Source organism: Bubalus kerabau, chromosome 11 (assembly GCF_029407905.1).
Source record: "Bubalus kerabau isolate K-KA32 ecotype Philippines breed swamp buffalo chromosome 11, PCC_UOA_SB_1v2, whole genome shotgun sequence".
In the NCBI taxonomy this organism is placed as follows: Eukaryota; Metazoa; Chordata; class Mammalia; order Artiodactyla; family Bovidae; genus Bubalus; species Bubalus kerabau.
The window spans coordinates 89,327,208-89,341,088 of record NC_073634.1 but is presented as its reverse complement, the minus strand read 5'-3'; the positions used below and the strand labels follow the sequence as shown (position 1 = coordinate 89,341,088).

General features: G+C 33.6%; 1 protein-coding gene across 8 annotated transcripts in view; it reads right to left on the bottom strand.

The window, feature by feature from the left end:
* The window catches only part of ROCK2 (Rho associated coiled-coil containing protein kinase 2), a 132,878-nt gene that overhangs the window by 32,981 nt on the left and 86,016 nt on the right, over positions 1–13,881 (bottom strand). For all 8 annotated transcript variants that reach the window (XR_008700553.1, XM_055540919.1, XM_055540917.1 and 5 more), the window contains 10 exons: positions 13,199–13,290; positions 12,208–12,367; positions 10,647–10,707; positions 5,691–5,770; positions 5,483–5,531; positions 4,800–4,935; positions 4,613–4,704; positions 4,141–4,387; positions 3,646–3,752; positions 944–1,103 (listed from right to left, as the gene is read on the bottom strand). Coding sequence is in view for 7 of the 8 variants with exons in the window: in XM_055540919.1 (XP_055396894.1) it covers positions 944–1,103; positions 3,646–3,752; positions 4,141–4,387; positions 4,613–4,704; positions 4,800–4,935; positions 5,483–5,531; positions 5,691–5,770; positions 10,647–10,707; positions 12,208–12,367; positions 13,199–13,290 (1,184 nt within the window). In the remaining variant the exon portion in view is untranslated. The remainder of the gene's footprint in view (positions 1–943; positions 1,104–3,645; positions 3,753–4,140; positions 4,388–4,612; positions 4,705–4,799; positions 4,936–5,482; positions 5,532–5,690; positions 5,771–10,646; positions 10,708–12,207; positions 12,368–13,198; positions 13,291–13,881) is intronic.

The window sequence follows — 13,881 nt, the reverse complement described above, 5'->3', positions numbered from 1 at the left end:
CTATCTTGTCTTGGGTGGTGATTACATGTGTGTTACAAATGTGAAAAATGTTTGCATTTATAGCACCTAAATTATAATCTCAAAAGAAATTCAACTCTTGTCTTGTCCCACTAACTTTCTTCTTATTAGGTATTTCTAAATATAGCACTCATTTCATCTTTTATCATCTAAAATCAATGTCTTAAACTAAACTGCTTTTGACACAAAAAACCCTCCAATTTTAACTGCACTCACTAATTAAAAGGCTATTTTTTTGCTAAGTTATTAATAAATCTTATAGTTTAATATGAAATGAAATTTCTGTTTAAAAGTTTTACAAATCTTTTACAAGAATACTTTATTGATTTCTTTTGGAACTTCAAATCCATCATATATAAACAGTCAGTTTGGAAAATAAGATATAACCTAAAAGACAATTCCAAGATAACAGGCTTGGTTTGTGGAAAAGTTAACTTTGTTATCTTACCCTACACTCATTAGCTTTCTGTGGCTCTGACCAAATATAGCTAGTATCTTCATCATGCCAGATTTCAAAATATTCAGTCAACTTATACAAACTTTAGGAAAGAATTTTGTAACATGAGCTGGTGAAATGTCAAACTAATTATAAAAAGAGGATATCCCCCAAATCTGAACAGATATATCTAAACTACACACTCTATATGCCTGCCACTATTGATACCACTGAAATATTCATTTCTCTCTGATCTAAAAATGTGGTTGAGCAATTTTGCGTTTGAGTCTCACTATCCTAGAAATGGTCATGGCCTTAAAGGGAAAAAAAAAAAAAATATATATATATATATATACACACACACACACATAAATATATATATATGTAAAGCTTTCCTAAGAGTTTTAAAAAATATTTTCCAAAATCAGAATTGAATACAGAATCAAGTCTGTAAAATACTGCTGAAAATCCTCTTATGAAAATGGGTACCTTTCATGGCTTCTGATTTAGCTTCTTCAATGGATTCATAAATCTTGTTTTTATCTGCAAGCCGTGCTTTTGTAGCCTTATGTTCAGTTTCTTCTTGTTCTAAACTTTGCTGTATAACTTTTAGTTGGTATGTCATATCTATTTCCATGTTGTTCTTTTCCTATTAAAGATTTAAACAGTAGCCATCAACAAAACAGACTGGTTCACAATTTCAAAAATTTCTTTACAGGCTTACTAACAATGTTTAACATGTTCCCTCCAATCTTCAGACTTCCTGTAAAAGTACCCTATGTGCTGTTCCACCTGTTTGCTTCCCAATGTACTTATCTCCACTACTGTTTCGAGATCTTCACTGTGATTACTTGAGCTCAATAAAGTGATGAATGATACCTCAATTATCAAATCATTTTTCATTTGAACTCACTGTTGCCCTTGAAACTATTTCCTTGATATACTTGACCTCACTTGGCTCTCCCCACCCTTCTCTCATCTTTTCTGCTGTGTGTGAAGTTTTCTCCCAGCCACCTCTTAAATATTGGGTGTTCTCTGTAGGTAGCATTCTTTAGCCATAATGCTTCTCCTCTTTCTGTATTATTTCTCAAACTTTTAAAACATACCTAACATTCTCCTTTGCTAGATCTTTGGCGGGGGGGGTGGGGGGTGGGAATAAAACTCAGGATCCTCTACTAGTCATCTTTATTTTCCACATGGAAAACATGTTTTAAGTTGAGAACCATTAATAGAAGTTAATTTTCTATATATCCTCAAAAGATTTTCTAATTCTTTGTTTCCTATAGTTTATATCATAAATACAGACTTTTTTTTCAATAATGAAAATAATTTTTTTCAAACTACACAATCTATCAACAGAGTAGTTTATTCTGCTTTGAAAACCACAGGTCTAAGCAATCTCCTTCAGATGGGTTCTTTCATTTGCATCGTTTGTGCTACTTCAATATTAATGATGATCAAATATTTCTAGCTGCTACTACCGTAGCTTACTTCTCTGTAGACATCCTAATTTGGTTGTCTCACCAGCATCTCAAGACTAAAATGGATTTATCATTTTATTTATCATTTATCATTGTCTCCTCTATTTCTCCTTTATTCTTTATTAATTAAAGGCACCACTATAGGTTTTTGTCACAAACTAGGAACTCAAAACTCATTCTTAAGTACTATTCACATGCTACATTTAATCAGTCAATCACTAAGTGTTCCCAAATACTCCTCCTTCAAATATTTCGGATTCATTCCTATTTTCCAACCTTTGAACTACTGTGCTAGTTAAGTCTCCATTATCTGAGTTACTTTATCTGAAAAGCCTCTGATTAATCTACCTACCTATTAATCTTCCTCAAACCTGGTTTTCACATGGTACATAATAATATATCTTAAATGAATCATTAATAAAATCACCCAACTTAAAAGCCCTTCAGTGGTTAGTCCATTTCTTAGAGCAACTAAGTTTCTTAATAGAGTATTCAACATCTTGCATGGTCAATTTTAGCCTGATGTCTGTTTTTGTAAAATTTCATTAGATCATAGCCATGCCCATTCCCTTTACTGAAGTAGAGACCATATCACCTGCAAAATTTAAAATATTCACTGTTTATCCTTTAAAAGATTAAAATTTCTTGACCTTTACTCTTTACTCTAGAAATACTGAATAGTTTATACTTAAATAAACTATGACCTTTTATCTTCTATCCTCTGTGCCTTCGCTCATGATGTCCTCCCCAGCTCATAATGCACCTTTCCTTTGTCAGCCAGTGCTGCCCTGTCAGATTAGGAATTCATTCTGTGTACCCAAGATACCCTGCCCATACCTCTATCATTCTACTTTAGTCAGTTCAGTTCAGTCGCTCAGTTGTGTCCGACTCTGCGACCCCATGAATCGCAGCACGCCCGGCCTCCCTGTCCATCACCAACTCCTGGAGTTCACTCAAACTCAGGTCCATCGAGTCGGTGATGCCATCCAGCCATCTCATCCTCTGTCATCCCCTTCTCCTCCTGCCCCAATCCCTCCCAGAATCAGGGTCTTTTCCAATGAGTCAGCTCTTTGCATGAGGTGGCCAAAGTATTGGAGTTTCAGCTTTAGCATCAGTCCTTCCAATGAACACCCAAGACTGATCTCCTTTAGAATGGACTGGTTGGATCTCCTTGCAGTCCACCACACTGTATTAGAATTATCTGTGTACTTTACTTTTACTTTAGAAATTACCTACTAGATGTGAGGTTGTTAAGGACAAGAACTGCATCCTGATATTTTTACCACATACAATACACTAAATACTTAAGTGAATGAAAACAAAATATTATCTACACAGAGCCTAGAAATTATCCCTGCTTATAGCACTTTTTGGTAAACTTCTACATGAAAAGTCATGATAATTTTACACCATTTTGAAGATATAATGTACATAAAAATCTGAGTTTTCCTGGGATGTCTAGGGAGAAGCATCCTCATAACACACCCTAGGAGAGTCCTCCCTTCATAAGCAACTGACATGCTAAGGGCTGCTTGTATGGTGTTATGGTAAGCCTTAAAGTATATATCGTCAATGCACATTACAATATAAGAAAGTACATGAGTGCTGGAAATATCTCAGTTACTAATTTTCCTTATTTTAGAATAAGTTTTTCAACTCGAAACTCTACAGCTATCTTCTTACACAAATATAAAACTTAACATGTTTTACCTTTTCCAAATCAGTAAATCTCTCCTGTAGTTGTCTCTTCTCCAGCTCTACTTTTGCTAATAAGATTTTACCATTCTTTACATCTTCTTCTAGGCCAGATATTCTACCTAAAATGGCAACATTTTAAAAAACAATAAATTCATATACAATACAAATTAAATTTAGAGTAAAAAATTCAGAATTCACCTCATACCTTAAAGCTGTTATTTATGAGCAGAAATTTTATAATTGTTGGTATAGTGCTTCAGAGTTAATTCAACTGGAATCCAATCTACTGCTTTCAGAAGTGGCTTGTTACTTAAAATACTTCATACTATTTGAAAGTAAATCCTTCATTCATAAAATTTTATAACAGTGTATTTCTAACACCCTAACTTTATAGAACAGAGTAATATATCCATACACTTACTACTCCAGCACATTATCCACCATCTAAGGTTATCTCCAAATCACAGATCTTTAAGATGAACTTAAGTGCAATCTCCACTTTAATACCTTGTAAATCATTAATAATCTCTGATCCATGGGTTCGGTCCCTCCTTTCAGATTCTAGAACTGACTGAAGATTGATAAATTCCTTTTCAAGTTTTAACTTGGCAGTCTCCAGCAGGCAATTTTTGTCTTGTAGATCTCTATTGTTAGATTCCAGCTGCTGAATCTGTTTTGAACTTTCTGCCTGTGTTTTCCTTAACCGGGCTGCAGTATCCGATTCTGTTCGCAGCAAAGCATTGGTTTCATCCAGCTGTTATTCCATTAAAAGCCAAACAAAAAACAAACAAATCAACACAGCTATATATGATGAAAATACTTCAATTTATTACCCCACTGCAAACTATTTAAAATAAGAAAAACCCTAAAAATATATTTTTAATGATTTCCCTTTTGTAACATTACCAATTAAAACAAATGCTAACAGTCATAAATAAAATTCAAAATCCTTATTATAAATAAATTGGGATCAACCTACTTGTCTCTGGAGTTGATTCACTTTCTCAGTGGATATCTGAGAGTTCTGATTTCTTTTTTTCAAATCTTCAAGCTGATCTTTTAAACTGTTAACTATGATAAAAAGCATTTAAGTAGTAAGCTTCAACACAACACACACATACAAACTTTTTTTTCTTAGTAAGTATTTAGTATTCTATGCTACAAACCATCATTCTCCAAATTTCGCTTCTTGTCTGCTTCATGATCAGCTTTCCGCTGATATTCTGCATTTTTGTGCTGAAGAAGTGCTTTTTCTCTTTCTAATTGTCTTAATGTTGACTCCACATTTTTCCTTAAGGTAATCTGAAATAATGCTTGAAGTTATTACCAAAGGAAAGTATGTGTAAAAATCAAATGAAAATAAAAAATACTTCAGTTACATAAAACAGAAGAGACCTTTAAAAAAGCTAATAACTAACAAAAGCCATTTTGTTAAAATTACAAACGGTTTCCATATTTTTAAAATAGCATATTATTCTTAAATAATCAAGAACATAAGTATTTTGTTTACTATTGTAAGCCATCACCCTTTACTTAATATAAACTACAGGTCTGAATAATAAAAAAAAATTGTCAATTTCTATTTTTAAGCCGTATCATTAATATGACTGAAATTATTTTTCCTTGAAATAACTACACATACTAAATTAATTCATTTGCAAAAACATAACAAAATGAAGCCTATTATCATGGTTTACTCTATAATCTCAGTCCTCATCAATGCTACAACATATATTTTACTATGTAACAAGATTTGTATTAATATGGTATTGAGTGAACTCTATAGGTAAGTCAAGCATCAAAATTTTTTACGAACAAAAATGTAAATAAAAGCATAGAGAAACTTTACCTCTTCTTCTAACTCCTTTGCCACTTTCTCTAAGCGAGTGTTAACAGACCTGAAGAATTTCAAAGGCAACAGTAAATAAAATAATTCTTACGATAAAGACATTTGCCATAAATTGTAAAATAATCATAGAATTACTTTGTAGCTCTTTTTAGTAAAATGTTTAAATTTACATTTTAAAATATAACATTTAATTATCCACAGAACATACTTGCACTTCTGTTCTAGTTCCTCTTTGGCTTGAATCTCAGTGCTAAGGTGTTCTTCTAATGTGTACAGTTTTTTCTGAATCTGTCAGAAAATAAAAAACTATAATTATAAAGTGTGATCACATTTAAAAGGAGAGAGGCTTAAAGAAAACAATGATAATTTTCTTCTCCTTTCTTTCGACTTTAATATAGGTACAGCATTTGTACCTTCTTAATGTGATTTTTATTAACAGAAAAAATCCTCCATCTCTTGCTTTATATCACAGCACATATGTATATATGAACACACTATGTAAACATAAGAATGAGAAGCTCCAATCTTGGCAGAATTCTTCTGTGATAGCAAGTTTCTTATTCATTATAAATTAATTAAAAAAAATTGATATCCTCCACTGTTCTTTTGTAGATTATTTATATGAAAATATTGTTACCATTTGTGCTAATAAGATAAAGATAAAAGGTCTACGTCTGAAACAAATATTTGGAATATTTGACTGAATATGCTCAAAATATATTACTTTTCTTAGAAATAAGAATAAAATTTCTTTCAATTTTCCCAAAGAAAGCATGCAGATAGGCAACAGATCTAAGAAAATACATTTAATATCATTAATTATTAGGGAAATGAATGAAAGTCACAATGAAGTATCACCTTACACCTGTTAGAATGGCTATCATCAAAAAGACAAAAATATCAAATACTGGAGAGCATGTAGAGAAAAGGGAACCTTCATGCACTGTTGATGGGAATGTAAACTAGTGTAGCCAGTATGGAAAACAATACAAAGATTCTTCAAAAGATAAGGACAGAATTACCATATAATCCAGCTATTCCACTTATGGGTTTTTATCTGAAGAATATGAAAACACTAATTCAAAAAGATATATGCACCTAAGATATAGAAACAACCTAAGTATCCACTGGAAGATAAATGGATGAATAAGACGTGATATATATATACAGACTAGGAACCACTCAGCCATTAAAAAAAAAAGGGGGGAAAAAGTGAAATCTAGCTATTTGCAACATGGATGAACCTTGAGGGATGAACCTAGAATGCAAGTCAGAAAGTGAAAGACAAAAATCATATGGTATCACTCATATGGAAACAAACCAAAAAAAGGGAAAAAATAAAACAAAAACAAACTCAAAAGACAGAACAGACTGGTCATTACCAGAGGAAAAGGAGGCTGGGGTAGATGAAATGAGTGAATGGGGTCAAGTGTATGGTGATGGTTGATTATTACACTCTTAATGATCACTTTGCAATGAGCACAGAAGTAAAATCATAATGTTGTATACTTGAAACTTATATACTGTTACATATCAATTTCAAAATGTTACATATATCCATATCAAAAGTGAAAGGCAAAGGAGAAAAGGAAAGATATATCCATCTGAAAGTAGATTTGCAAAGAATAGCAAGGAGAGACAAGAAAGCCTTCCTAAGTGATCAATGCAAAGAAACAGGAAAACAACAGAATGGGAAAGACTAGAGATCTCTTCAAGAAAATTAGAGATTCCAAGGGAACGTTTCATGCAAAGATGGGCACAATAAAGGACAGAAACGTTATGGACCTAACAGAAGCAGAAGATATTAAGAAGAGGTGGCAAGAATACTCAGAACTGTACAAAAAAGATCTTCATGACCCAGATAACCATGATGGTGTGATCACTCACCTACAGCCAGACAGACATCCTGGAATGCAAAGTCAAGTGGGCCTTAGGAAGCATCACTACAAACAAAGCTAGTGGAGGTGATGGAATTCCAGTTAGGCTATTTCAAATCCTAAAAGATGATGCTGTGAAAGCGCTGCACTCAATACGCCAGCAAATTTTGGAAATTCAGCAGTGGCCACAGGACTAGAAAGGATCAGTTTTCATTTCAATCCCAAAGAAAGGCAGTGTCAAAGAATGCTCAAACTACCGCACAATTGCACTCATCTCACACGCTAGCAAAGTAATGCTCAAAATTCTCCAAGCCAGGCTTGAACAGTACGTGAACCATGAACTTCCAGATGTTCAAGCTGGATTTAAAAAAGGCAGAGGAACCAGAAATCAAATTGCCAACATCCACTGGATCATCGAAAAAGCAAGAGAGTTCCAGGAAAATATCTACTTCTGCTTTATTGACTTCGCCAAAGCCTTTGACTGTGTGGATCACACAGTCAGTTTGTTTGTAGGAAAGTCTTAAAGAGATGGAATACCAGACCACCTGACCTGCCTACTGAGAAATCTGTATGCAGGTCAAGAAGCAACAGTTAGAACTGGACTTGGAACAATGGACTGGTTCCAAATAGGGAAAGGAGTATGTCAAGGCTGTATATTGTCACCCTGCTTATTTTACTTATATACAGAGTACACCATGTGAAATGCTGGGCTGGATGAAGCACAAGCTGGAATCAAGATTTCCAGGAGAAATATCATTAACCTCAGATACGCAGATGATATCACCCTAATGGCAGAAAGTGAAAAGGAACTAAACAGCCTCTCGATGAAAGTGAAAGAGAAGAGTGAAAAAGCTGGCTTAAACTCAACATTCAAAAAACTAAGATCATGGCATCCGGTCCCATCACTTCATGGCAAATATTGGGGAAACAGCGACAGACTTAATTTTCTTGGGCTCCAAAATCACTGCAAATGGTGACTGCAGCCATGAAATTAAAAGACGCTTGCTCCTTGGAAGAAAAGCTGTGACCACTCTAGATAGTATGTTAAAAAGCAGAGACATTACTTTGCCAACAAAGGTCCATCTAGTCAAAGCTATGGTTTTTCCAGTAGTCATGTATGGATGTGAGAGTTGCACTGTGAAGAAAGCTGAGTGCTAAAAAACTGATGCTTTTGAACTGTGGTGTTGGAGAAGACTCTTGAGAGTCCCTTGGACTGCAAGGAGATCCAACCAGTCAATCCTAAAGGAGACAGTCCTGGGTGTTCATTGGAAGGACTGATGCTGAAGCTGTAGCTCCAATCCTTTGGCCACCTGATGCGAAGAGCTGACTCACTGGAAAAGACCCTGATGTTGGGAAGATTGAAGGCAGGAGGAAAAGGGGATGACAGAGGATGAGATGGTTGGATGCCACCACCAATTTGATGGACATGAGTTTGAGCAAGCTCCAGGAGTTGGTATTGGACAGGGAAGCCTGGTGTGCTACAGTTCATGGGGTTGCAAAGAGTTGGACACAACTGTGCGACTGAACTGATCAATTTTACCTTGAAAAAAGGCGCGCGCACACACACACACACCCACGCATGGGGGTCGCAAAGAGTTGGACACAACTGTGCGACTGAACTGATCAATTTTACCTCGAAAAAAGGCGCGCAAGCGCGCACGCACACACACACACAAAACCTCTTTATAATTTCCTATACTGTGCCAGGCACAATACTGTGAAAAGTTTATCATCAACAACTCTTTTGGATTAATGATGGCTAATTAATTACAAGTCATCTTGCTGCTGCTGCTAAGTCGCTTCAGTCGTGTCTGACTCTGTGCGACCCCATAGACGGCAGCCCACCAGGCTGCCCCGTCCTTGGGATTCTCCAGGCAAGAACACTGGAGTGGGTTGCCATTTCCTTCTCCAACAAGTCATCTTGCCATTCTTTAATCTTCTTATAGGCCAAATTTACCTTAGTCTTTAAAAAAACTAAAATTATAGAAAGTACTAAAGAATCTATTTTGGGAGCATTACTGCCTTTCTAAAGGATTTAACTTTTTGAGTTCCTTTTGTATTTTAGGTACAATGGCATGCACTTTACATTTACTGTGTCATTAACCCTAACAAAAGCCATAAAAAGATGGGTAGTAGTGCATTTATTCAATAAAGAAACAGAAATCCAAAAAAGGTGAACAACTGGGCCAAGATAGCACAGTTAATAAGTGGCAGTGCCCTCAAAGACCTATTAGATTCCATGGACAATGTTTTTTCCACTATTTTTTCTAGTAATTAGGTTCTCCATGATTTCTTAAATATTTCATGTATCTTAAGAAAAACTGTATATTTCCCTAGTAAGGAAATATAGGCTAATGAACTCGTCAAGTTCAGCAGCTTTTGGCTGCTACTACATTGGTATAACTCGATCACATGCTGATTAATTTTCACATGTTAATCAAAAGTTCTTGCTGCTAGTTACATATCCTTAATAAACAAAACCAATAAAAATACATAATATATATTTTAAACAACAAATCCATAGAAGCAATAATGAAAAGAATACTTGGCAGAAAAAAAGATTGGGAACTTCTCTCTTGGGTAGGTGTAGTACTCCAAATACTAGATGGAATATGGTTATATCAAAACATCGCTAGAGTGATGAGATTTTCCTGTTTTTCAACATATTTGACGTCAACATACCTCTTGACTCTCCTATTTAAAACAAAACAAAACAACAACAAAAAATTAAAATGCTTGCTATGTTTTGTAAAATTCCTAAAACACAAATTGTATCAAAATTACTCAATTTTTTTAGTTTTTATAAGTTGAAGAGAAAAATATTTAGCATCCTCATTTATGTGTCTACATGATTTAGCTTTGTACTGAGGTCATAAAATACTGTAACATCTTGATAAAATTATCCTTTATATCAATTCATTGCTAAATACACAAAATTTAAATCCATCCACTATTTCTGTATTCTTATAGCTTACTATCTATACTCATATATAGTGCTAAGATCATAAAATTTTCTAACTGGTAGGAAGTACAGCTGTTTATAAACATATTCTATCACTTTTGTAATGAAACTAAGCCTAAAGTCATGTAACTCATCTTTTTACTAGCCACTGGACCTCATACCATAATACTCGGCAAACAAATGAATCACTTCAATGTTATACTGAACTGGATTGCAACAAGGAAGGCCATCTAAAAGTAACATCAAGTGAACTTTTAAAATACATGGATATTACTAAAGTATTTGAACATGTGATTAAAATAGAGTAGTAAAAATTTATACATACTTCATTCTTCCTTGATTGAATTGAGTCATTTTCTTTACAAGATGGAGAGTCACTTAGTAGCCTAGAAGGAAAGGCAGGAAGTTCTTTTGCATGCCATTTTAACTCATTTTCTGATATCAAGTTATCCTCAGAATTAAATTCTCTTTCTTTTCACTTTCAACATATTTTAAGTGAAGTACTATTTCCCCTCTTGACATTTATACCATTTTCAATAATTTAAACTGCTATTTCTTGCTTCTCATTCTTAAGCCAATGTTCTAGTCTTTAACATAGTTGAGACTGGAGTCACTAAACAGAACCATATTTTTCCCCCTCTTCACCTCATTTTGAGTTCCTATTTTATTCTTCTTTTCTAGAAATATTCTGAAAGAAGACATCTCTGCTCTTTTTCAAATACAACATCTCTGATCTCCTGGTATTAATACATAAATCATCACTTCTACTTAACTGTCACTTTCTCTCTTAACTGGGTCGTTCCTTGCTGTTTATGAACATGCCTGGATTTCTCCTGCACTGATGTCTTCACTTTTGTCAGTATTGCAGCAGTTTTTAGAACCTTATCTTTGACAGGATGAACAACTCATCTTGGTTTGCACTGATTTTCCTAATTTTAACATGAAAGTCCCATAGCACATCCTTGGAAACCTTCGGTCCTGGGCAAACCATAATAGTTGATCGCCCCAACCATTACAAACATGGAAGTATCAAAAACTTTTCAAATGTCTTTAACACTTCATTTAACTACTTAACAGTTTTCAGCAGCTTTTCACTTCCTGTCAAAGTAAAAAGTCCCTTAGCACAATACACAACAATCATCTCTTCCATTATGCTTCCTTCACACTCTAACTCCAGTCTATTTTCTAATCTTATACCCAATACTCATTCCAGTTGAGCAATATTTATTGAATGATCTTATGCCAGGCTCTGCACTAGATGAAGGTATTACAGGCAAGAAAGTAACAGTTCCAATAAATTCTCCAAATGGTTATAATACAGTGATATATACCATGGTTGAAACCTACTGGACTATATTGCTCTGCTCCCAGTGTATGCTTAAATTCCAAAGTTGTGCTTCCACTATTCACCTCCCCACCACATTCACCTAACCTCCCTACATCTCAGCTACTCAAAACCCTTTTTTATCTTTAGACTTGGTTAAAATGCTATCTCTTTCTTGAGGTCTTACCTGACTTCCCCCTACACTAGCCCCAAAGAGATGTGACTTTTATTTTTCTTCTGAAATTAGAAGAATTATGATTCTCAGATCTTCTTGGTACTTTTCTTAAGGCTCATATCACATTCTACCCTTCATTATGACTATATAATTCTCCTATATCCCTTAATAGTTGACAGACTCCCTCAAAAGCAGGTGTTCAGTCTTCAAACACACAACACTGCCTTACATTCATTTGTAAATGAATATTATATATAATATTCTTTGAAAAAAATCTCAGTTTGAAACAAATTAACACTTTATCTTCTATCATTCAGAGTCCTGAAATAAGAACTTTTTACAGCTAGATGTTGAAAACAATAAAAATATAACAAACAAATCACATACAAATTTTCTCTGTAGTAGGTAAATCCTATAAAAGGTAGCTGATTTCCCACAAAAGCCTTAGGAATTGGGAAGGTTTCTACATCTCCTTTATCATCTTCAATGTCATCAAAATTGCTGCTGTCTATGTCACTGCTGAGTTCAGGTACCACAGGAGCTGCAGCTATTAAAAGAAAAGAAACATTGTTTAATAATAATATATATGATTTAAAAAGACAGAAACCACCCCTGTTCTGTTTTATATTAGTTATTATAGATTATTAATGTTATATTGATATTAGCACACTATATAAATATTAATACATTATATACTGATATTTGATTAGCAAACAATACTATATAGTCACGATTTACTATAGAAAATTTCAATGACAGATTTACTATTTTATCATTTTGAAGAACTGAAATTCTGTGTTTTATCATTATATTAGATTGGTTTTAAACATAGATGAATTAATCTATGCACGGCAGTACAATATTATTCTAGGTATTAAACTTCCAAACAGCAATAACTTGCACATACATTCTTTAGTTTTCAGAAGTTTTCTACTACATCTTTAAGTAGAAATATTTCTTACTCTTAAAATGAATTAATGTAAATATACATGCAGTTTAAATGAACTACTATGCTTACCCTAGTATTCACCAGAGTACTCTCCATAAGTAACGAATTATTGATTTATTAATTCAAACATATGAATTAAAGAATTATATTTCCCCAATTCTGAAAATTATTGAGATCCATAAAACTTAGCTTGGCAAATTAAGAAACCTATAATGTTTATCATAAAAGCAATGGGAAATAAAGACATACTAGTTTGCTAAGATACTGATTTAAGATTTAGTTACACAAATTCAAAATGAATTGAAATACAACCTCTCAATTTAAAAATTACTATTAAGAGTATCAGACATGCTTTTTAAATCAGAAGAGGATTCAATTTATGAGATTTAAAATGTGATGAAATGGAAATATTTAAATTTATTGACTTACTCTCTCTTATGTTATCCCAATTCCACTGATCATTCTTAAAGAAAGGATGTTGTTTGATTTCTTCTACCCCATTTCTTCCAAGGCGTACCTCCCTAAATAATGCAGTTAAACATTCTATTATAAAGAGTAAGATTATAAAAATACAAAAATACTCTTATCTCAATGAGGATCAGAAATGAGTTTAAAAAAATTGAAAAGCTTCAGCTTAAATACTGCTCAAAAATAAGCAATCTAATTTTACAGCATGTGATCTCTCTAAATAATGAATAGCATGGAAAAGAAATTATGTTTCTACTTGCACTTTGCATCAAATGAAAGTACAGGAGGCTTTCAATTAAAAAAGTCACTGGCATGTGCCAAAATCATATGACCAATTTTAGGGCATAAAATGAATGGAGATCTAACTTCTGGCACAGAAGAATTTTTTTAAAACCTCTATAATAAAAATGTTATTTAAAAAAATCCTCCCCCCTTCTTAAAAAGAACTCACATATTGTGCTTAAAGCTATCCATATTCACTCTGGATAGATCTACATCTATATTAAATGTAAGTTAAATATAAATATGTATTGCATTTAAAATAAAAATGTCAATCTGAATACAAGAAAAATGTTGCTAATAATTTCATTCTTTGAGTCTTCAGTGAAGACTATGTGGAAATAATAAGCAATTATGCCCCTGGA